Source organism: Branchiostoma floridae, chromosome 1 (assembly GCF_000003815.2).
Source record: "Branchiostoma floridae strain S238N-H82 chromosome 1, Bfl_VNyyK, whole genome shotgun sequence".
NCBI classification, from domain to species: domain Eukaryota; kingdom Metazoa; phylum Chordata; class Leptocardii; order Amphioxiformes; family Branchiostomatidae; genus Branchiostoma; species Branchiostoma floridae.
Window position 1 is genome coordinate 29,148,989 of NC_049979.1, and position 24,590 is coordinate 29,173,578.

The 24,590-nt window shown below is 40.1% G+C and overlaps 3 protein-coding genes across 5 annotated transcripts in view; 1 reads left to right on the top strand and 2 right to left on the bottom strand.

Annotated features, from left to right (window-relative positions):
- LOC118429263 (L-carnitine dehydrogenase-like) overlaps positions 1–24,590 on the top strand; it is a 38,055-nt gene that overhangs the window by 10,766 nt on the left and 2,699 nt on the right. The window lies entirely within an intron of this gene.
- LOC118429204 (pollen-specific leucine-rich repeat extensin-like protein 2) lies at positions 1,607–3,646 on the bottom strand. The gene is made up of 2 exons (XM_035839669.1): positions 3,094–3,646; positions 1,607–2,690 (listed from the first exon to the last, which is right to left on the bottom strand). The coding sequence occupies exons 1-2, from the start codon at positions 3,628–3,630 to the stop codon at positions 1,920–1,922; spliced, it is 1,308 nt and encodes a 435-aa protein (XP_035695562.1). The 5' UTR covers positions 3,631–3,646; the 3' UTR covers positions 1,607–1,919.
- LOC118429175 overlaps positions 3,613–24,590 on the bottom strand; it is a 31,594-nt gene continuing 10,616 nt past the window's right edge. Inside the window, exons 1-4 of one of the 2 annotated variants that reach the window (XM_035839632.1) lie at positions 17,737–18,304; positions 6,022–6,080; positions 4,922–5,168; positions 3,613–4,447 (exon numbers count right to left, since the gene is read on the bottom strand). In XM_035839632.1, coding sequence (XP_035695525.1) covers positions 3,645–4,447; positions 4,922–5,168; positions 6,022–6,080; positions 17,737–17,806 — 1,179 coding nt within the window. In that variant the 5' untranslated portion in view covers positions 17,807–18,304 and the 3' untranslated portion in view covers positions 3,613–3,644. Of the gene's footprint in view, positions 4,448–4,921; positions 5,169–6,021; positions 6,081–17,736; positions 18,305–24,590 lie in introns of those variants that run through there. The other variant, XM_035839624.1, reaches the window with a different exon arrangement.

Genomic DNA, 24,590 nt, shown 5'->3' on the forward strand with positions numbered 1-24,590 from the left:
CTTTGCTATGTCACAGAGGAATGAGGCAGCTTGGGTAAGTTTTTCTCTTTTTTTGTTTCACTTTTTTTCGTATTTTTGTAACTGATGAACAATGACAAGTCACTTAAAGTAGAAATATGATTTCGATTTACAACTTTAAAGAATATCTGTTAATACAAATATTATCACCACATCTTCACAAATATTTTGAAGTTATTCACATGAAGTTCCCATGTAAGAGATTTCAGCTTCAAATCCTTTTGGACATTTCATGTAGCTATTGGTAGAACATAGCAATGGATATACGTGTAACGTTACATTGAATAGCATGATATGATTCAACAAGCGCTCTAATCAAAATACAGGCTGCTACATATGTAACGTTAAGATTATAAAACTAACTGTATAGGACTGAACTACTGATTAGCATAGCAGTTGGGTTGAAGCATGGTACTTTGCCTTACGCAATCCAAAGTTACTGTTTTTTACTGGCTAATACCTTTTCAGCGGTGCTATAACCCAAGCTATTCATAGAGGTGGGTGGAAAAAGTTGTCCCATCGCGATAGGGAACAGGCCTATACCACGGTTGTCTCCAGTTTTGATTTCTTCCATTCGTTGCCCAAGTTTTGTTGTTAAACGAAGGAAAACACAATTTTCATCACTTTCGTGTTACAAAGATCAAATTATTTTGGATGGACAATGTATACATTTTGTAACTGTCCATCCCAACAAGAAAATTTCTGTCCTGGTAAGGATGGATGGGTCCTGCAGACTGCCCTGGCCTATACATAGTAATAAAGTGCACTTAGTGCTAACAGCAGTCATACAAACATGTTATTCAATGACCTCAAGTTGATTTAAAATAGCAACCATTTGGCATAGGTGGTAAAAGAAATACGTCAATTTTAAAGACACTGAATGGGGCTCTCGCTTAATCATATAGCTTTTTCTTTGCTTTTAGAAAAGGTGCAAACATGTCTATCGTATGGCACTGGTAATTATAGTTGCCATTTGACGTGGGTGAAATTTAAGAGATCTCTTACAAATTCATGGCACTATCTGCAGCAATTGCAGCAACTTTGTTGCAGGACTATGGACTGTACTGACAGTGGTAGCTTTTTGTCCACTATTATGCAATTTGTTGGATATAAACGTCAGCAACTGCTTGGCATGTATGTGTAATAAGTTAACCGAAATGGTTTGGCCCAATTGGCAAGAAAACTGGTGGGATATGGCAATTCACTCAGCACTGTAGACACTGTTAATATTGATCCAATTTTTACATGCTTCCCGCTTACATTGTATACATGTATGTCCTATTATATCTTACATCAAACTAGACAAGACTTTCCCACTTTTGTAACTTGGCAAAGTTTTGACCTGGGTAATTTAAGTACAATCACTAGACCAAACAAGACCCTACATTGTACCTGAAGCTCACATGCCAACTAATCGGGTATCTTACTGGACTATGGCACGTTGGTGACAAAATGTTTTTTTGCCAATTTTCTTTTACGGTCATAACGACTTCTTCTTTTTTCCTTTTCAAAAACGTCTCCATTTCAAGCGCCAGGTTGGGCAATGTCATTCACAAGCAGTCACCAATGTGCCTCAGTCCAGTGACAAACTGGCTTCACTCTGCATGACATTGTATTTTCTTGATTCAGAAGTTAGCAGTACAGTTTGCTAGCTTCTCACATATTCATGGAATCCTATCTAGATGCCCATGAAAACTTGTGACATAAAATGGTCTTGTTCAGCCATATTATTTGTATTTTAGATTTAACAAATTTTACTCACCTGCACCTACTGCTAGTGCCTATCATTTACCTCACTAATTTGTCAATTTTGCTATTTTGTCAACATACAGGATATGTAAACAGATGTCTTAAATACTTATTGCAAGACTTACATGTACTTCCAAAAGATTTGAAATAACCTACACCATAAAGCTGCCTTCTGGCGTCCCGTTGACCCCCTGCAGCCCACCTCTACTGTCTGGTTTGGAGGGGTCAACCAGGACTGGGCTGGACGTTCCCGGCTGCTGGTCAAGAATTGCTTGAGGCTGACCGATACTGTCCAATTCACTACTTTCTGTCGAGGATATTTGCTTTGTTGGAGTCCGTGTGTCGTGTATTTCCTCGGTATTATTTACAGTGTGAGTCCCTGGGGACATGATGTTGTTTTCTAGTCCTGACGTCGGCTTCATGTCGTTGAAGAACTGATCCCTCAGCTGCTTGGCTGACGCAGGAGACGTCATCACAACCTGTGGCTCTTCCTCGCCCTCTGACAAAGACTCCTCACTACTTGCTACGCTGACCATAGTGGCCAGAAACACTCCCTCCGTAGAACCGGGTCTTTCTTCAGGTTCGGAAGACATTGAGGATCTCTTTTTATCTACTTCGTCAACCCGGATGTTCTTGTACTTGCTGTCGTCTGGTTCTGACTCGGACTCGCTACTGGAGCTCAAGATGATTTCCTCTGTCGGCGTCTGATTCAAGTCCACAGGTGGGAGCGTAAAAGGCTGGGTGAGTGCACTGGGGGAGTACCTGCTTCTTTCAGGCTTTTCCTTCTGCTCGGCTATAACCTCGTCTTCCTCCAGGGGTGTCGGAGGTACAGCTACGGCAGGTACATCAGGTAGAAGAGACTTCTCCGGTTGAGAATCCAGGAAGTTCTGAAACTCCTGTGCACTCTCCTGCGCTGCCTGCTCCTGTGAGAGTTGATAAAACTTGTCATGTAAATCAAAACTATTGGTGACTTAAATGGATACAATATTATGGACATGATTATCTTACAATGAACTAATTCTGGAAGACATCATCGAAAAAGACATTCGTAGTGTTCACACCTGTTGGTGACTAAAAAATTGCCATTTCAGGCAACCAATTGGCACCAATTGTGGGTAAATTAGCGATTTGTTGGTGACTTAAGCTAATTTCATTTGCAAACATTGATTAATTCACCAACAGGCATGGTCCTGTGAGATGCCCGCAAGATGTGTTTTTTCGAAAAGAAAAGGGAAGGGATCAAATGCAGAAAGTAGATTACAAAAATAACATTTCTGTATTGTTACTAGGCAAGTGGATGTCAAGTTATAGATGTAAGCAAGTTACCTCTATTTTTTGCTCCAATATAGATCCTTTCCCTGGTAGGATGGTTGGAACAACAGGTGGTGATAGTAAGGGTGGCTCCACTGTGCCAATGTCTACATTGATGCCAGAATCTCCACTCGGTGAGGTAGATTTCTCCTCCTGGGTGCCGTCCGGAGCCCTGCCGTCCTGCGACACATGCGTCTGTAAAACTGCGGGAGGGGGTGGGGGCAGCAGGGTGGGGGCAACCTCCTGGCTAGGGGTTGATATGCTCAACTCCAATCCACTGTCTGTCAATTCATCTTTTCTTCTGTCCTCCTCTTTTTCAGCTGTTTCATTGGTTAGAAGTTTGGAAGGAATTTCCTTGGCAATGGGTGACACCGAAGGGGGAGGCAACGAGGGGGCAGGGGGAGAAACTGTAGGGGGAGGGGGAGACTCTGACGGTAGAGGGGGAGACACCGATGGGGTAGGGGGAGTCACTGTGGGGGGAGGGGGAGCTTTCCGTTTCTTCTTTGCCGACCCTCTCTCAGGTGGGATGGGTTTTGGAGTATCAGGGGTCATAGGGGGAGGGGGTTTCAGAGGGGTGGAGGAATGTATTTGGAGAAGTCTATGTCTGCCAGGGAACGTGGTCTCATGTCGTCGGGAAGGTCGGTTTCTATGGATTTGTTCAGATGATCAAGAGACTTTGATTGGCCGGTGAATTTGATCTCCGGTAGGTTGGAAGGGTATGGGTTGGGGGACTTCCATGTGGCTTCCTCAGGAAATGCCCCTGGCAAGCTTGTCGAGGATAATCTACGCTCTAGTCTGGGCGTCAGTGGCTTCTCCGTGTCTGTTTGCCGAATGTCCTCTCTACGGAGCTCCTCCTTTGCCGATTCAAATGCATCGTCTACTATTCTGTTGGCCTCGTTCACAATGGCATTGTGCTTTCTTTCAGAAAGACCCTCGTCAACTTCATCAACATCTTCTACTCCGCAAACCTCTGGGAGTCTGTCTTCAGGAGAAGGTGGTGGTTCTAACGTCTCTAAGACTTCAGGTTCATTTATGGGTGGCTGTTGCTGATGTAGTTCCATTTTAACAGCATCTTGTTGTGTTTCCACAACAACAGCGGGTTCCTGTTCTATCGTGGCAGCCTGTATTGGCTGTAGAACTTTGGCAGCATCTTGCCGTGTGGCAGCTTCTTGCTGTGTCTCCGCACTGGCGGATGCTACGGGCTGCATTTCAATAGTGACGGGTACAGTCTTTGCCACTGGGCTGGGTCGCTTGCTAGGCTTCCGTAGCCGGAGCTGGACCTTGTAGGGCGAGGAGTAACTCAGGATCGTGAGCGCGTCCTCGTACGCAATATCAGTGAAATAGACAGTGACGCTGACTAGTTGGTCACCTAAGAAACGGAAAATAATTTCAAAATGAGAATTGTGACAATCAATGTGTTATGTTTATTAATTTCAATAGCTGATGTCAACGTCAAATTCAACTATGACCAGCTATAGCTAGTGCTGGTAGTGCTGGCTACTGAGGTACATAATTTATATACATAACATACAGTTATTAGGCCCATGAAGCTTTTGGAGGCCATAGGGGCAGTACATGTATGTTGTTATCCACTGTGTCCACAAAATGTGCAACTGCATAGTATTGGAAGGTAGAACCCATCTCTCTCCTTTCCCTGCCTTTTATACCACCCCAATTGAGGACAGGTACCCATTTTCACCCCTGGGTGAAGTGAGGAAAACACAAGGGCACAACACTTAATGATATCTTGCTTTAGGGCCTAACAACCTAACCGCTACACCAACACGACACCACTTGATAACGTGATTATGCTACAAGCTGTATCACAGTGTAAGGTACCCACCATCATGGATCTTGCCAGACTTCCATGCTGGTCCTCCCTGTCGGACGTCCTGGATGAAGATCTTGCCGTTGTCCCCCTTCATGATGTTGAAGCCGGATGATTGGTCCTCCTCCTTCTTGTCCAGCAGCACCAGGTAGCTGTCGTCTCCAGGCACCGCCTCCTCTGTGGACAGGTCCCTGGTGGTGGTGCTGACGGGTGGAGCTGCTGCAGCTTTTGTCTTCTGGGAACCATTCTTCTGTTCATCCTTCTGTGAGAGTTGGAAATTGCAGTGTCATTGTAGTGCCAGTTACTTGGACGGTAACAGCAAGTGAAATGAAATTAGTGTAACAGTCATTTTGATGGAGTGGGTTCCTATCCCACTGCTGCCACCATGTCAGTGAAATGAAAGAAGCGACTCAGAAGTGCAGTTACTGTAGCTGTTGCAACTCAAACCAGAGATTGAAGCTTTTATTCACAACATATAGTGACATGATTGTTAAGTCTGAGGGAGGAACCACATGATTCTTATTTATGATTATGTCATTGCCATGATCTCATTAACCTAACATATTGCCCAAGTGGTGTAGGACAACTCATATTTCTGAAAACAGTCAAGCCTTCTAGAATTCTTTGAAGTACATGTAGAGTCAATGCATTTTTTTAAAATTTCTTGATGAATGACCAAAATTGATAGATGATAGCAGCAACTTTCGTGGAGAAATTTGCAATTAATGACTGTCACAGGACATACCATTAATTTTACTACTTTTCAAAAGGCATCAGTTACAACACACTTGTCAATGATGAATTATAGAAATATTCTATGTACACAACTGTTCTTTTTTATTCTATTGACATTTTGGTGACCGTCTGTCACCTTCCTCAAGGCAATTCTGACTGGTTCATATTGCACTGCAGCATAGGTGGCGCTGCTTACAGATGCAGTGCCAAATGGAAAGTCAATGATGTTGAAAATAGGACAAGACTATAGGATTCAATTTATCCTTTTACCTCCTGATAAAGGGGTAATGGACCCATTAATTTGGTAAGGCCTGTCAGCTATCATATGTCACAACATACATTTACATGTATGTGACTAACTTTTAGGTACATGTACTTACAGTGTGAGGATTCTCAATGACGTATGCGTGGCTGGGGTGGCTCCTTCCTTCCGGATATCCTGGGGACAACAACACAAAAGATGACATGAATTGACTGGATTATACGATTTCAGTTACTATACATGGATCAACTGGCATGGGGGGCCTTTTTCAGTTACATTTTGTTACTTTGTTCCTGTCAGTGAGAAGAAATGCTAACAATAACTGAGCTTTCGACAATGTATTCTGGTTGGTATGGAATTTCGTGTAACCAACGTTATAATTTTCCCTAAATTGTAATACACAACAAGAAGCAGATTATGAAGCAAGTAGGGTTTGGATATTGTATTCGGCTACTTTAAAGTTAGAAGCACATTTTTCTGACGTTGCATACAGGTTGTAATAGCTTTTACTTTAGTAATTACTACTAGTTTTCTCACTAGAGTAAGACATAATAAGGACATTCAAGATCCTGTTTTGGGTTGGGTTTTACTGTATAAATCCCCGCAGGAATGTGTGGGAATATCTGTCAGTTGACACAAGCAGGAGTTTCTGGGTCATGTTGCTTCATTGGTTGGCCTAGTTTAACCTGGTATTTACCTTTCCTTTTTTGTCTTCAAACAGGTATTAGTGTACAGGCTGGATCTGTTTACACCTGACAGAACTTCCATTCGGAGGGATGTTGGGAACATAATTATTGGGATTATGGGTGGACCTTTGTGTGCATTTAGAGAAAGGTGACCTGCCTTTATGCACGTAGTACTACCTGCATATTTCTGCAGTACAAAGCAAGGTCACATTGCCTTTGGAAAGGGGTATAATCATCTCCAACGTCCATTATCTCAAACTTCTAAGGTTGTGAGCTATTGTCAGTGCAAATACATGTTGTTGGAAGTGAAAATTCTAGCAAGGAAAAATATCTAAAATGTGTGGCCTGGTGATGCAAGGCTGTGGAAACTATAGGATGGTGTCCTTGTTAAAAAAAGGTTTGAAACAAAATCAACTCCTTCAGTTTTGAAAAAGCAGCTAGGGGGCCAAACCTACATGTACACCTGTCTACTTACTCTTACTCTCAAGAGCTATGTACCATGTGCACTCGAAAATCATGACCATAGCATGTCCATAACATGACATATCCAAAGCAGAAGTTGCACTGCAGTACTGTACCAAGCTGCTAGGTGGCCCAAACTCTAATAATTTTGAGGCCTCGTTAAGACCTACCAACTTACCAAGTACATGTATCAAGACAATCCATTCGGGCACTTTCAAGTTATCGTGTTCACACTTAGGGACAATTTGCAGACACACAAAGGTACGGTAGCATGATCATTGCTGTAAGTTCAAATATTTAGTAATGAGATCTCCATTTCTTACAGAAGTTACTTTCTAATATTTATTATCATATTGATTGCTCCTCTTGTAGCTCAGTTACGGGTCAGTTATGGGTAAAAGATCATTGTTGAATCCCACGGGATAGGATCCAGACAGCCTTCTTCAATTGTGGCACTTCAGCCCAATTGTCATGTCTGTTCCCACGTACTGTATCTTATTCTGTCCTCTCTGTGTTTATTTTCATAGTTGTGGAGACAAGTTCTTCACATTTTTCTTGGTGAGTTTTTCTTCTCACTGGCTAAAAGTGCACACTCCAGTTCTTCCACGGCTTTGGTCCACTGTCTGACCATAGTGTATGGCAACAAAGCGACGAAAGGGTTTAATTTGATGAGTGTCTAGATTTGAGTTCACATTTCTCAAAATCTTCTGCAAAATGACATCGAACAATTTGGCTGGAAAGCATAAGAATGGGGGTGTTTTGGGTGAAACTTGTGTTTGAGCCCAATGGTTTCTTCCTGATAGTGTGTTGACCTCAACTGGCCACTGTAGTGTTGTGTAAGCGAAGTTGTAATATACCATGCAGCACAGGTGATTTAAAAAGATCCAGTAACTGTTCTAGAAATTTCTTTCTGATGAAAATCTTAAGCTTTCAAATGGATTTTATCTTAGTACTACATAGTAGTATGTGAAAATGCCCAATTTTGTACATTTGCAACATTTTTCTTCCAAAATTATACTCAAAGTCAAAGAACATCTATGAAGGGCTTACATTGTACCTGTCTTTTGATGAAAAATATACCAATTCCCCTCCCCCCTCTCTCTAAGAGTCTCTAAATGGAATGGCCCTGATTAATTTTGGCAGTTACAAGTTACTGTTGACACTACAATTCATGCCCGTAGCCAGGGGGGGTTCGGGGGGTTCGGAAGAACCCCCCCACACACTCAAAAGGTCCGCTTTTTCAGGCTCGAAGGTCCACTTTTTCATGTCCAAGAGTTTTTTTTCAAAGGCATGACTGATTTGCATTTTCCCTGATAGACATTTCAGCCAATCGTAGTGAGTCTATCAGCAAAATTTGCCCCAGAATTCCAGATTTCAAAATTTCCCCGGACCTCCATTACGACGCCTCGCGCCTTTGATGTCGGACATAGTGAAAATATGTCGAGGGAGTTGGCTTCAAAGACTTACGCAAAAGCCTTGTCCTTTAATAGAAATTCCATTAAACTTCGCAAGCGATTTTTGCCCGTCAAAATGCAGGAAATTGCGTTTCAGAGGGTCAAAATTTCAATTTTTCAGGGGGAGCATGCCCCCGGACCCCCCTAGGTAGCTCACGCCGCTCGATGGTCCCACATTTACCAAAAAGAACCCCCCCAACCAAAATCCTGGCTACGGGCATGCAATTACCTAATAGACATGCCCAAACAAGCTGACTAATGACTCCTAACTACCAAAACATATCATAGAATGCTGATGCCTCAAAAACAAATACAGGTAACCCTACCTTCCTGATCTGACATTACCTCAGAGCTGTTGAAATAAATTCTACCAGAAAAATCAATCACTAGAAGTAAATAGACTGTTCCACCCTTGATGGGCCTCTCCTTAGCCACTCACAGTCAGCTGGTATGGATGTTCAAATAAGCAGCCATCAGCTATATTTGTTTTCAGTCTTCACCTTTAAGAAGTGCGTAGACTCACTCACATGTTTACTATACAATCATGTAAATCATGGTTCCTAGAGGCTTTCCGCCCTTACTACTACTACCAACTACTGTCTACATTACGTTTGAACCTCATGTCTCATGATATGATGACATCAAAGTTTTACGTTTTACATCAAAGATCGCAATATCCGTGTTTAGTATTATACAATCGTGGTAATTTTTGTGTTAAATGCACAGCAGCTTCATACAAGATACGAGTCATTTCGCATTTGCAATATGCAATTTTATAAGATAAAATGTAGTCCCATAGCCTTTTAGGCTGTAGGGGCAATGGGTTGAATTTGTTGAATTTGAATTTGATCATAGACATGGTGGATAATCCACCATGTCTACGATCTGGTACCGAACGGCAGAGCCCACCCTCTCCGTTCACCGCTACCGTTTCACATGTACTGGACCTCCCCAGCTGAATTCAGGTACCCATTATTAGAAGCTGATTATTACACCCAGATGAAGTGAGGAAAGTCAAGTTAAGTCCATTTCACAAGCCTTAGGGTATACAAGGCTCGAAATACCACCTGCACATGCAGGTTCGTGCAGGTAAAATTGAAGCTGTGCAGGACTATCTCTGGTGTCTACCTGCACCTAACCTGCACTGGTCCATATACTGGGTTTTAGACATAAATACTAGGCGTATATGGATTGCTATTAGCTGCATTGACTGATACCACCTATAAAATATAATAGAAAAATATAGCAATGGGTCCTGAACAATGATCCATACTTCCTAAATTCAGAGTGGCTCAAGGTAAAATTTGTCTGGTGCAGGTAATTTTGAATGTACATGCACCAGTGCAGGTATGTATAGAAAAGTATTTCGAGCCCTGGTATAACATTGGTAGCATAACAGGTTTTCAACCCAGTACCTCTGGGGTCTGAGCCAAAACACCTTGCCTTTACAGCACACGACCCCACACCGTTATTTGGTTCATATTATATTTTGATCTTTAAGTAGTGTTATATCTTTGTCTCTCTTGAACTGGTGTGTTTAAAGTATCTGCCATCTGGTACAGTAGATGAATGTTTTGGATCCCTAAACTTTGTAGATCTGGACTATTTATCCATAAATTGCAGAATATAACAACTGTAATGCTTTATATAAAGGTACCATAATGTGTTTTCTGGCTCTTACCCAGCCTGGGCCTTCTGGACACAAAGTGTACCATAAACATCTTATAAATTTTCCATGAACATCTGAGCCCCTGGCTTTAAGTAAGGCATACTTCTTCCTTTACTGGATTTTACAATAATGCTGGAAGCTTTTAAGTCATAAATGGCTACATGGTCTGACTCTCTGCCTAGCATATCTTCATCTTCTGTTTGTCTCAGGAGAGCTGTTCGTCTGCCATAACGCACATTTCATACATGTCTCATATTCCCCGGGAGTTACAAAAAAAATCTAGAACTTGTTTTCAAGATTTAATGCATCATGGATATCAAAATGGGAGGAATATGTTTGTTTTTTTCTATTTCATGTTCTTAGATCATTTCTAGTTACTGTTTTATCATATCAGGCCCTTATAATATAAGGGTGTTCCAGATTGGGTTCATATAGTTTATATGGGCTTCAAAATTGAATCGCACCTGACGTGTCTTCCATTGAATGATTCAAATGCACTTTGTGTGCACTGTGACTGTGTTGAAAATTCAAATACCAAATTCAGACATTAGAATTTGCTTACCGAATTTTCTCAACTACAGGTGCATTTCACATTGATATTTATGTTGATATTTCAGTTTGGTATGACATGTCTAAAATACATTTTATTTGGCTGTCGGGCAATCGTATACCTGCAGTCAGGCTGGTACATGTACATTGGGTTGATACGGAATATACTGTGTGGTACACTATGATATTCATAGTCTTGCTTCTGGTATGGCAACCTTCCAAGAGCTTTATGGACCATTTGACCACTCTGTAACTTACAGGGGATCAAATTAGGATCAAAAGTCCAGTAAAACTGAGATAAGTGTTATGTTTTCTTAGAAATGATACTGTTGATGGTGGTTATCTTGATACTTTAGGCCTGAGGAGAGTGTGCAATTGCATCATACTGTTACAGTAGTACATATATAAAGCACAGGTATCATATTCTTCCCTTACATAAATGCTTTAGAGATTTTCTGGCCATTAGGATTCTCGTTCGTGCTGCCAAACCGTACTTTGGAAGTGGCCAGAAGGAATATAAAGCAAATGGCATCAAAATAAAAAAAGCAGAACTTTTAAAATTCATTGCGCAATCAACCTAAACCACATCTTCGTCTTTTGCTGGGTAGTCATTTTGCTGCGATATTACTTTTTATGGCCCTAGGAAATGAATCTTTATGACATTTCCATATGACTTACTTTTGATATGTTTAGACCAATGCATTTCAATGGTAAGGAAAATAAAGTTCTTTAAATGCAGATTGAAACTTTTGACATAGACTATGATATGACCACTTCTTTCTGGTTGAAACAGTCGAACCGCAGAGCTCTATGCGCATCCGTTCTGCGCAGCCTTCTCTACGACAGGTCATAAGCCGGAACGCAGTTCGTCCTGGTTTGACCCCGCTGCATGCGTATAAACAACTGCCTGTTGTGCAACAAAAAGACCTCAAACCTACATAATGTTTATACTTTTTCACATCTACAGGACTTTCCCAGCACAGCCATGTGGATATTTATTGCATTGCAAACGTTCAGCCAAAGTTGTGGCCCCTCAAAAAAAAAGCAGTTTTCGGTCTGTGTATTTGTGATTATCTTTTCTCCAGTTGGCCGGGACACAATCAGTTTTGTCCACAGTCGGACAGTCCAGTTCCTCACCTTTACATTGATACCAAACTTGAAGGGTAAATTTTAGGAGAAACGGTTTTGCCCCACAAAAAAACTACAGCCATGTCAAATTCCCCGGCGTCTTTTTTCGAATGAGAAACCGCACACACTGATCTTTCACTATGCTTTACAAAACTCAGCCATGATGTTTTGACATCATTACGCTTGCACATGAATCCTACTTATTCTGGCTTCTGGATAATGTTAGTTTTATTTTGGTGGGTTTCCCGAAATCTATTTGCGACGGCAAGACTTGTGCCGTTAGTTATATCAACTTTTCCAAATGCTATCTGAACTTGCAATATTAGGCCTGACCCTCGCGGCACGAACATGGAACGTACCGGCTGGGTTCCACCGTTCGAACCCAGGTTCGGACCAGGAGTTCGAAACAGATTGACTCAAAATATGATGAATCTTAAAAACTCTTACTTTGTACTAAAACTCTGTGTCTATGTGTGTTTGATTATCACCATGCCACTTATTATATTGCATGTGACAGCCGCACCCATTCAGATTCTTGTACCAAAAAATGCGATTTGTGACACAATGCGAAATGTCTAAAAATTGGGTCCGTCCGCAGGATAGTGTGCTTGGGTAGCTACAACCAGACTGAAACTTCACCACTGTGATTTGCGCATGTTCGCAGTTAATTTGGGGGCAAAACCGTTTCTCCTAAAATTTACCCTTCAAGTTTGGTATCAATGTAAAGGTGAGGAAGTGGACTGTCCGACTGTGGACAAAACTGATTGTGTCCCGGACAACTGGAGAAAAGATAATCACAAATACACAGACCGAAAACTGCTTTTTTTGAGGGGCCACAACGTTGGCTGATCTTTTGCAATGCAATAAATATCCACTTGGCTGTGCTGGGCAAATCATGTAGATACGAAAAAGTATAAACATTATGTATATCTAAGGTGTCTTTGTTGCAAAACAAGCTGTTGTTTACACCCATGCAGCGGGGTCAGTCCGTGACCCGGCGTAAGCCGTATTTCAGAGAATAACGCGTTCTACGGTGACCTGCGGTTCGACTGGAAATACGAAGGGAATTCTTATCAAACATTTTGACAATGTCTTTGAAGATTTCATGGTATGAAAACTCCACCCACACAGGTCTGATCACCATCACCCTATTAAAGCTTATTTTTCTAACCACTTTAACTGATTTTCAAATGGACGTTGACCTGAAAGTAACGACCCCAATGATTTGAAACATAGTGGATATTGGGACTAGGGGAGGTGAGGTGAAGATATTGATTGAAGATTTTTACTACAATTTATAATTATGCCCCAAAATTTGAGTTCTGACCCTTATTTCTTGGTTAGGCTAAGAACTTAATGGTTTCTCCTGGTTTTATGTAATTCTATGTCTCAACATTGCCATTCTGGGACATCTTTCCAATTTATCTCATGCTAGTTGTTTGTTTGGTTTGTTTGTTTATTTGCTTGTTTGTCTCTCTTTGTGTCACATTATCTATGACCTAAGCTCACAGTAACACACCACACCATATGTCTAAAACCATGTGCACACCCTTAGAGTCTATCGCCAAATTCATGTTCCTAGAAAACTTCCCCTTACCCAAAAATCAATAAATGATTGAGGAGAACTCAATATGACAAAAAGCTGTATGTAGAAAACCTAAAGCCTAATATTAGAATATATGTGTAGTAGTACATTCCGGTAGGTGGGGTAGTTTATAAAGTCAATACCCTGTGGATTTCTAGTGCTTTATTGCGCCTATGAGCTGTTAAGTCCCCATCTGGTCCAGTATAGTCCTGGGACCCAGTGATCAATGGTGGGCTTTCATCTGGACCTCCCCTGTAGACACATTGTGATTACATCAGCACATTCCAATTGCCGTTCGGATAGATCTGTCGTATAATAACACTGTCGCAACGTAGGTATTTGTGCCAGGATCAATCACTGAATCAGTTATACCAGCTAAACTTTGTTTCATCTCCTATCAGAATCTTGCACATTTGGCGCTGGCGCTTATCAGATCCTTACCTACCGACAGGCATATTCATCTTCACTACAACCTCTTGGTTTGAGTATATTTTCAATAATGCAAAATCCTATTTTGCTGATCTTTTTGTAATCCCTCCCCTTAAGGGACCTTAACAAATGTACATATGTGCAGCTGTTGGTGATACATCATAGTTTCTAGTTGTGAAAATATGCCCACTAAAAGAATTACCATTTTTTTCTCAATTTGGAGGTATTTGACTAATGATTTATATTTTGTTCAACCCAATGCAGATTTGTCAGACTTAGTCCCAACAATAAGTTAGGCCATGTGATTTGTTTATTGTGAATGACATCTGCGCGTGCATCAATTTTCATCCTTTAAAAAAAAAAATTGACCATACCGTCACTACAATCGTTCAAAACAGCCGAAAAATAAGGAAATATATGACGTGAATTGCAAAATCATACTCAAAATTTGATCCAATTTACTAAATACATGTTGTATTATAAAATGCCAACGTCAAGAGGATGTGAAAGAACAAAAATTAAGAAAAAAAAATCTTGTTTGGTACCCTTGTGTGTTCAGTCATTTGCTTGTCCGTTCTGAACACTTTTTTTGGCTGAACTTTTTTTATTGACACGCTTGCAACACATCTGGGGTGCACAAATGGATGCCATCCACATAATCAAATCAACATGGCCATGGAAAATGCATGTCTTGAAATGATGTTTCTTTACATTCCCATACTAGGATTTAGGAAGTAGTGCGTGATTTACACACTGATCACAAGGCAGGTTTCGAGAGAGAAAATCCCCAGCCTTGAGGCAGGCTTACAGTAATGGCAGGAAGAAGTCAATGGAGACTCCCTAAATCACCTGTACATTGCTTCAAATTATCATTATCACAGCATCCTTCCGTCTCTACTAACTCTGAAATGTTCAACTCATCAAAAGAGATTTTGCTAAGCCTTTGATTTTGAAGCCATCGGCTGCTACTCTGCAATTTTTTCCATTAGCCAAGGACATATAGAAAGGCTTTTAGTTCTCTTCAGGCTGTGCAAGGGCATATTGAATGTCCTTGGTATATGCAACCGATAGCTGATGGCTTGAATTGTAAATACCTGCACGAAATAGACAAAAATGTATGAATATAAAGTTTACCTGCAGTTGTCAGGCTTCATTGCTTTCATTGTGTTTTATTTTGTTGCTGTCATAATTTCAATCCAAAAATGCATTGTCCTGAAAGCTTTTTTGACATCATTTGCATATTAAAAGAAAATGCCACAATACATGTATCTTCATGAAGACGGCTATTTGCAGGACATGTAACTAAAGAGGACTTCATGAATGCTAGTTCACCTTTATCCGTGGGCTAATCTAATACTATATATTAATTCATTGTTTAAAAAAGGGGCGTTTACTCATATTAAGTCAACGGATGGTGTTTTCAAACTACAATATCTTGAAACTTTTGTGATTTTGAAACCACAGTCTGTTGACTTGACATCCCAGTACCATGTTTTGAAAGCAATAGATTACCGTTTGGATAAAGGTGAACTAGCGTTACATTTAGATTATGCTAGCATGAGACTGCTTCACATATCCTTTGCATCAATGTACATGTAATGAGACAAAATTATTTGGGGGAAGGTATGAGGTCATGGAACTCTAGATTAGCACAGACTGATATGTAGGTCTCCCAAGTGAAGCATAGAATCATCATGGTATCAAAATACCTGATCAGGTTTACGATGTGATACATGTGTAATGTACCAATGAGGTCACACAACAGCTGCTACCAATATAAAATGGGAAATTAGGTAATGATCCCACAAAAGAGGCTGTCTAATCAATACATACTAACTGATACAAAATAGTGGCATGAGTTGACACATTTTGGCTCAGATATCATTGGCTAATAAATTATATCAGCACCGCTAGGAGCTGCAGTAACATGATCTCTTTTTCTACCACTGTCAATCAAAGTATAAAGTAGCTGTAGAAAGATGGCCATTGGTCAGGAGAAGGTGTTTTCAAAGAAGAGTTCATTTATATCAATCAAGCTAGTTAAAAAATGACACATTTTTGGATTAGGCCAAAGCATATAAATTCTATGAATGACATCAGTTTGCACATTGATTAAGGCCTGATATCAGGGGAAAAACAAGAAATTCTATTCTCTCCAAAGATGGATAACATGATGAGGGAATGACAAAAATGTATGTCGCATATGCATGGTCACCTTAGTATGTGTACTTGAAGAAGTGACACTAGTGAGGTTGAGCCATAAATGAAGTTGCAAGAGTCAGACTAAATCTGTTGTAAGATTTAATATTCAACAGTTGTACAAAACACTAGAGTTGGAGACTTCAGTATTATGTTGTTGCATGCCAACTAAAACTCAAGGGTACCATACTACCGCTTGTCACGTTGTGCACTTCCTAGATACTGGGATGAATATAAAACACTTATTGGCTGTGATAGCATCAATGGTCTATGTTTCGAAAATTTGGCATATTGTTTTGTAGTCTAATCTTGTGTTTTTTCCTCTCAAGTAGATTCATAAAATGTACCTGCTGTGGCCTTACACACAACAGTTACTAAGGGATAACATATGGATGTTGTAGATTTGTCAGGGAGACATTGTTGGGCCAACAGAATGATGAAAGGTTAATGGAAGACTGCAGGAAGTGGTCCATTATTGTTCCAGTTACTGTAGTAGCTGTGATTAATTAACTCCCATTGGCCAGGAAGTGGTCTATTATCAGGTAATCAGTGAAAGGATTGTGATGATTACTTTCCCTCCCACCTACTCAAGGGCAAGGTGTGAAATTTTCCCATGAGACCCCAGGGGTGGTCCTGGGATTCAAGAAAAGAATTCAAATAGGACTTTCAAAGTAACGTAAATGATTTTATAAAATTGCTACTGACATATAGTCTAGTTGATAACATAGCAAAAACCCCAGCCCATAGCTGTATGGTTATATATAACTCTCATAATTCCACCAGGTGTCTGATAATGCTGCCACAAAAAAAGTTATAGAGGCCTTCCCAAGATTGTCTTGAACACTATACTAGAGTTGTGTATACCTCTGGATTACTGATTCTGCATTCAATTTGGTTCATACCTTTAAATCGCAGTTTAGATTCATGCATTTTTCTCATGTGGCAGTATGGCATCCAGTATAGAATTATGAGGGTTGATGTATTTCTTTAAATTAGTATGACTGGACTGTACAGCTTGAATTAAGGAAGGAAAATCCAAACCGCATGGTCATGATATAGGGATCTATATATTTCTACAAATTTTATCTAAACATATCTGCTTCTCAAATTATATGATAAATGTGTTGACTTTGTCCAATTTATTTTGCGGTTAAATCTACCCAAGTTTGTATTGTCCCTGTAGTGACAAAGAAACTGACAACATACTAGGTTTGTGTCTTCTGTATGTTGTTATCTGCCTACTTCTATGTGTGAAAGGCTTTCAAGCTGCCAAAATCCTGACACGAAGCCTAAACTTAATGTAGATGTGCATGTGTGAAGTGACCTATGATAAGTGTACCGCCTGTGAATTTTTCATCAATTCATGCAAATCCTCCACCATAAATTGCATTGTTTCTTTGCTAAAAGCCTTTCTCTTCTAGAAAATCTAGCCTGCAAAAAGACTAATCTGCTGAGTTATGTGTTACAGCTCTTTACCTGTCTTATTTGTGCCAAAATGCCTTCAGAATGCCTTCAGAGAAAGACAGTAAGCATTTTCCCTCAGGGTGTCTATGAATATTTTACTCTTAGACATGCCCTGGTTGCACTCGAATCTTACAAATTTGGAATAAAGTAACGTTGTCAGCATCTAGTACATAGCGCGATTTGGATATTGCAAATCCGACTATCTTACCTGAAACATTTGTCAGGTAAAGTGGGTTGGTGTAAGCCCAGAAGACCCAGTTTTCACCACAGCTGGTCATCTTTGAAATATAAACAAGGGTGTCCTTCTGTCTCAGGTTAGTTAGTAATTGTGAACTACTGTGATGTTACAAGCGAACGTAGCTGGTGTCTTCTTTGCTGTGCTATGACTCTGACCTGTATCGATACACGCAAGTACTCCTGCGTAGCGTGCTACGCCACGATCATACTGTATTTCGTACGGAATATTCCATAGGTCTCAGCGGACGCCATGATGATCTAATCCTGTAAGAATGTGATTCGTACATGGATGCATTCCTTCAGCCAATTATAACCACGCCTTTCACTGGCTGGAGACAAAAGGTGTACATATTAGCCCCCCAGTAGGTCAGACTAAGCCTCAGGTGTTCTGATAGACTTGTTCTCAGTTCTACAACTCTTGACACGAGCTGATCCCCTTATTGTTGTGTTTTCCTCTAAATTACAAACATGGTTGAGCCGCTGAAAGGCATCTGTTTGATCAGAAATGACATGTTTAATCTTACTATAGATCTAGTTTAAAGTTCATCATACCGGTAGTTGTCAACATACCCAGATGATTTGAAACCACCCCCAGGAGCTACAACACTGTCACTGACAATCAAAATGTTTGATGTCAAACAAGATAAATCGCAGGAGTGACAAGTGAGGTCAAATGTTAATCAAGATAATCCAATACAAGTCAAAGGCAAGCCTGTATCATGATGTTATGCACCGATTTGTGGTGAAATGATCAACAAAGGTGGCAGATAATACTAAATCTATTATTCATAAGAACAGTGGGACTGGATTGGTCACGACATACACATGATAAGGGTTTGATGAGATTAGAGTAAGTGTGCTTTTAGATAATCTATAGTCCCATTTGACAGAGAGCTCACGAAAGCTACATGTAGCCTGATGTCATTTACAGTGTTCTCACAGGCACTACATGGCACATGAATGCCAAACAGGCTCCACTTGCATTAAAAGTTCTCAGCTCTGACCTTGTCTATCTTGTTACCATTAATGGCCAAGGATGAATACAAAATAGAACATATAGGTCCATTGTGTCTCCGATCACAGCCCTGAAGAAATTAAGATTAGTAGGTAACCATTTTTTTTCTCTTTTTTTTTTTAGATTTCGACCAGGGCTCTAGCCAGCTCGAAATGTCTTTCCGTCAGCCAATTCCCGTTGGCATGAAAACCGCAAAAATTAAGTTAGAAAGACGGAAATGAGACCTTGAAAAACGGGGTTTTAATGAGATTATTGTATGCGAAAGGGCGCCGACACACATTATCAACAATCATAACAATAGCAAGACAAACAGTGTGTGGCTTTTACGGCCATGGACAGCGTCCCTAAGCCGCCTGTAGCTTCCACCAAGAATTTTTGTCCGTCAAGGTTGACGGATTGGTTTAAAAAATTTTCTGTCACATGCAGCAAATTTCCGTCAATTGACGGAAAAACGGACGCTGGCTAGAGCCCTGATTTCGACCCTTTTTGTTCTAAATTTTGCCGAAAGCTATTTCTACAACATTGTAAACTTTCAATGATTCTGGCAAAATAATGAATTATGATATCATGCATTATGATATTCTGATTTCAAGCCAAACTGTAATACCTTGTGTATAGGAGAAAGAAAATTAGACTATGAAATGCTCCGAACAGTCCTGGCCTTACCCTATGGCTATCATAAGTAATGGAAAAAAGCAATGCTTCTGACTCAGAGGCATTTCTGTAATGGCAGTATTACTTACTAATATCCTAAGCTAAAATAAAATGGAACATCTTTACAATAACATTACCTCTAGCCAGTCCCAGCCTAAGCTCATATGATGAGATAGCCCTCAAGTGGGTAATATACCAGGTCCTGTTTCCCTCATTCAAAGAACACATGCATGACTAATGTGTCTGCAAGGCATGTCTTATTACCTACCCACAGCTTACTTCAATATACTTCTATCCATTCATCCATAATATTCCCATTATCACATTCTGACTGCAGGAGGTCTCTGCTATTTCTCGGAAAAGTCTTTAGTAAGCAAGACTCTGTGTGTTATGGGCGTTGCAGCTTAACTTTAGATCAAGGAAAAACTAGAAACTTACTTTTGTTTGCCGTCAGTGGGTATAAAGAATTTGAACTAGGAACTTTGTCAAAAGAAGATGAGACTATCAAATTAGTGTAAAAGTCCAGAAGGGGGTGTTACGTTCCAAATGATAATTCTAGACAGCAAAAGAATAAAATGCATACTACTTCACAGTACAAAATTTATGTACAAGGTAATATAAGGTACCCTCTAGTTCTGAGTGCATCAAAAAGCATTCAGCAAACTCTCCCAAGTACCCACTAATTGAGTTATAAGCAATGTCTGAGCCTATGGCTGAATGCAGTATGCATGACAAGGCCGGGGTAATACAAAAAAACTGTCTTGTTATGCCTAGTTTGATATCACATCAACAATGATGTGCTCATAATAATTGCTCCTCATTTATGCCAAAAATATTCATGATAAAGGAAGCATCTGATGAATGGTAGGGTCTACAAAAGGTTAGTGAGTACATGTATCATATTGTTTTACAAAACACACATCGTGCAGTGGAATTGTCAAAAAAGTTGTCGTATTCATCGACATTATTATTTGACATTATCATGTTTTTGACACATAATCTATTGGAAAATGATAAGCCTTTCAATTTGGAGTTTAACATTCTTTAATTATTGGAGAAGCCAAGTAACGCTAGTTCACCTTTATCCGCAGGGTAACCTAATTCGTTGTGTTTACCAACACGGTATTAAGTGATATCAACTGGACCGACGATGGTTTCAAGTAGTAAATATGTTCAACATATTGTAGTTTAAAACTATTGTCCGTCGACTTCATACCCCTAAGTACCAATTTCTAAAAGGAACGGATATAGGTTACTCCGCGGATAAAGGTGAACTAGCGTTACATGAGTCTTTAAAGTATTCTGCAGAATCATTATCATGTACATGACATTGTGTGCTACATGTAACGTTACATTGCTATTAGTCGCCTCTTTTGTTTGAAATGTGAACACTTTTCCCGGGTAACCCACATGAGTGATAGGGCATTAACTGCTCTCAGTCATGACTGGTCAAATATCCAACATGTAGTATGCATCAGCTACCATCTGTTAGAATATTGGTGGCTCGAGGGGAGGGGGCAGATGCAGAGACTAAAATATTCTCAATCGGTCAATTGGTTATCCAGTGACCATTATCTGCCTGACTCGCCAACAGCAATCATAAAATGCTTGGGTTGAAACCCAGATTTGACTGTCTGCGCTCATAAATATATCTGCAGACCAAGATCAATATTGGAGAGCGAGTGATCCATTGGGGCGCAAACGGGTCGGAATTGATTTCGGTCTGTACACCGCGGCCTACGTTGTTGAATCCCACAGTAGCATGCCTCTTGGGGTCAGCGCAAAGAGTGCACAAGCTACGCTGTTATGTGGCGTTTCGTCGCAGGTGCATTAATTCTCCATAACATTATTAGCTCACTCTACCTGTTAGTAATGGGTTCCCGATAATTGTGGGCCTTTGTTGTTGCGGGCCCGACACGGCAGTGCTGATAAATCAGAACGTGTTATCCCTGACGTTTTATCGATAATATCTGGTAGGGCACAGCAGAACATACCGTTGCAGGGTACTGGGATTTGGATAGTTCAAACCAACCAATTCAATATGATTCAAATGTATGTCTGGCAAAATAACGACAACTAAGGCAATGCAGACAATTGTGTATTTTTCTAAAAGATTGTCTATTGACTTGATTTATCGCCTTATTGTCGTGTCTTCATAGAAAGGTCAGACTAAGAGCAGCCAAGATTATTCTGGTTCACTAGTTTGACCCTCCAGCGCAGTACAAAACAAAGCTGAGATTTTAGACAAAAATAGTCAAATTCTTCTACCATAACAGGTGAATGGTGGTCCATATGTCACCTAACAATGATTTAGAGGGAAGAATACTGGTTTTCAGGGCTTTAATTGCACCTCTAAGCAAGTAACCTACAACAATTCCCCAAGGAATTTTTAAATGAAAGAATGCTAATTGATTAATTGATGTATGTTAAACTCTGTGTTACATCCGCCATCTATGCGACACCATATCACATCCTACGCTTTATCATGAAAGCTTATCACATTTAATTAAATGATATTTCATAATGGTTTGATTAAATTGATATTTCATAACAGATCAGATCAGAAGTGACAAGAAAATACTGAAACTTAAGATTTGCACATGGATGACTAATGTAAGGGTAAAGCCCAACCAGCCAAATCTTTAATACACTATACAACAGTTACTATACCAATTAATGCTAGTTCACCTTAGTTTATCCGTGGGGTAACCTGTATCCGTTGTTTTTAAAAACAGCACACTTAGGGATATCAAGTTGACTGATGGTTATTTCAAATTGTAATATTTTCAAAATATAGCAGTTTTAACTCACATTTCGTCGGCATGATAGCCCTAAATACCCTGCTTTTGAAAACAATAGAAATAGGTTACCCCACGGATTAAGGTGAATTAACGTTACATCCATATTTTCACACCTGTCATATTCAAGTCCACATGAGTTGCGTATTGACATATTTTGATGACATTTGTGGGGGAAAAACTTATCTACTTTGACTCATTGTGCAGCCTTGGTTTCTAACCTGGAAAAAAACTTTACCCAACCCAAAGTAATGTCAGTACAGAACTCATATGGACTTCAATATGGGCATAAACTAACTAAGTATTCTTATGAAACATTCCAAACACGTAGCATGGAGAACTTTTGATTGCCCTGCCTGTACCGTGGTGTCTCATTAATACTGGAAAGCAGCCCTGGAGAATTCATCCACATAAAAGACGTGTCATCTCATAAAGTTTATGCTGCGTATGAAATTGTACCGGGAGACATTTTGATATCTTCAAAACACCTTAAGATGGTTCGACAGCATCCTGGAGTTAGGCTGAAGAAAAAAAATGCTGCATTTCCAGTTACTGACCCTATGCTGAGTTAGTTAACCCTAGAAAAAACCTCAGCCGACCTAAGCCTTCTTTTTGGGCTGGCCGCTGGCATGGGACATAGAATTATTGATCTGAAATCTTAATGGTAAAATTCAAAACAGATTTTCTGTATATGATGGAGAGGGTGACCTTGGGTATGTGTGCCGATGGGATGATCGCTAGATCTAGGTTGATTTTTCGCTCGATGCTAGAAGACGACTGGGAGTATCTGATTGGCTGACAGCTGGTCAAGGCTTAGTTACCAAGGCTGAAAATTGATGAACAACTATTCACGCTTGTGCTGCAAGTATTATTTTCAAGATCAGCCCTAGATTTCCTTACATCGCCCCATTTTTCTCAAGGCACCTTTTCAAATCTTGAGTAGTGGTTTCAATGGGATGATAAGAGATCAAAGTCAATTTTTCACCCAAAGCAAGTGGAAAAAGGAATTGTTAAGGCTGTATATTGACAAGCATGATTATTCAGTGAGTTGAACGCATTGCAAAAGTAATTTTTAAGATCAACCCAGTATTTCTTAAGATCGTCACAGTTGAAGTTCGTCTAATTAAATACCAGGTTGATTGTGATACATAATTATACCTGTCTGTTATCTATCTAATAATTTTACTTGGGAGGGATATTGCTAAGGCTGAATGCTGACAAGCAAGAATCTAGAAACACATTGCAAAAGTGATTTTTAAGATCAACCCAGTATTTCTTAAGATGGTCCCGGTTGAAGTTTGTCCAATTAAATACCAGGTTGATTGCGGCACAGAATGTTTTTTTGATAATACCTGTCTGTAATCTATCTAAAGGGTACTTTGCAGGGTGGCTATTAGAATATTGTTGCTGTTATGAAAGTACATTTTTATCATATCGTGGCAATTATTAAAGTTCAGAGAATGTGTGAAATTTTCTGTCCTAACAAGCAAATTTTCATCCCGGGACGGAAGGATGGGTCCTGGAGACAGCCTAAATGGTATGAACCCTAAATTATGGCATTGTAGAATGCCCAAAGTGATATCTCAAATGCAATATACACCTTTTCTGTAATTCTATGGTCACAATCAATGCATAAAATAGCAATGAAACAGCACCTCACATGACACTTCCATGCATTAAAACCTAAGGAATGCGAGCTCCCCTGTCCCAGGTGTTTATCACGCTTCACTGCACCTACGCCTCAAATACTTCAGGCCCAGCAACCGTAATATTGGCCAAATCTCCAACTTATTTATAGAACCTTTAAGCATCTTTAAGCAAGGGGAGACACATATCTGGAAGGTTGTTTAAGTCGTACACAACGTTGTAGTATATGAGCTGTCTGGCCATACGTCCTTTGTGCGTTGTAAAAGCAGCGTTTCACACCAGGTGCCAAGCAATGCATTTGTGTACCAAGCGTGCACATACTGTACATTCCAGGGGCCCTTCATGATAAAATATTGGAATTCCAAAGCTTTTTTTCTCAAGTTACAGGTGGATAAGGCACTGCAGTGGGATGCAAGAGGATACCCTCCGCTGGTAGAAGCTCGGATTATAAAACTGGAAACGCATGGAAAAAAGGTCCACGAGTGATAGCCTCACTCCATTGCCCATGTCAGAAATGTTTATGTTGACATAGCATTACACTTCCACTTGGTTAGCTTTGGGAGCACCCACAGCCCCGACGGCTTTATCTGGGTAATAGACACTCTTGTTTGTTTAAGAGGAAAGGTGAGATAAATACCAGGCAACCCTTAAGAAGACGATACCAGTCCTTCTGTAATAGAATTCCCGCTTTCTTTATTTTTTCGCTTTGTT

Bases quoted from the DNA above. Each gene is read 5' to 3' on its own strand.
- LOC118429204 (XM_035839669.1), bottom strand. From the start codon at position 3,630: ATGACCCCTGATACTCCAAAACCCATCCCACCTGAGAGAGGGTCGGCA. The intron at 2,691-3,093 runs GTAACTTGCTTA...CAACTCTCACAG, and splicing joins TATTGGAGCAAAAAATAGAG to GAGCAGGCAGCGCAGGAGAG.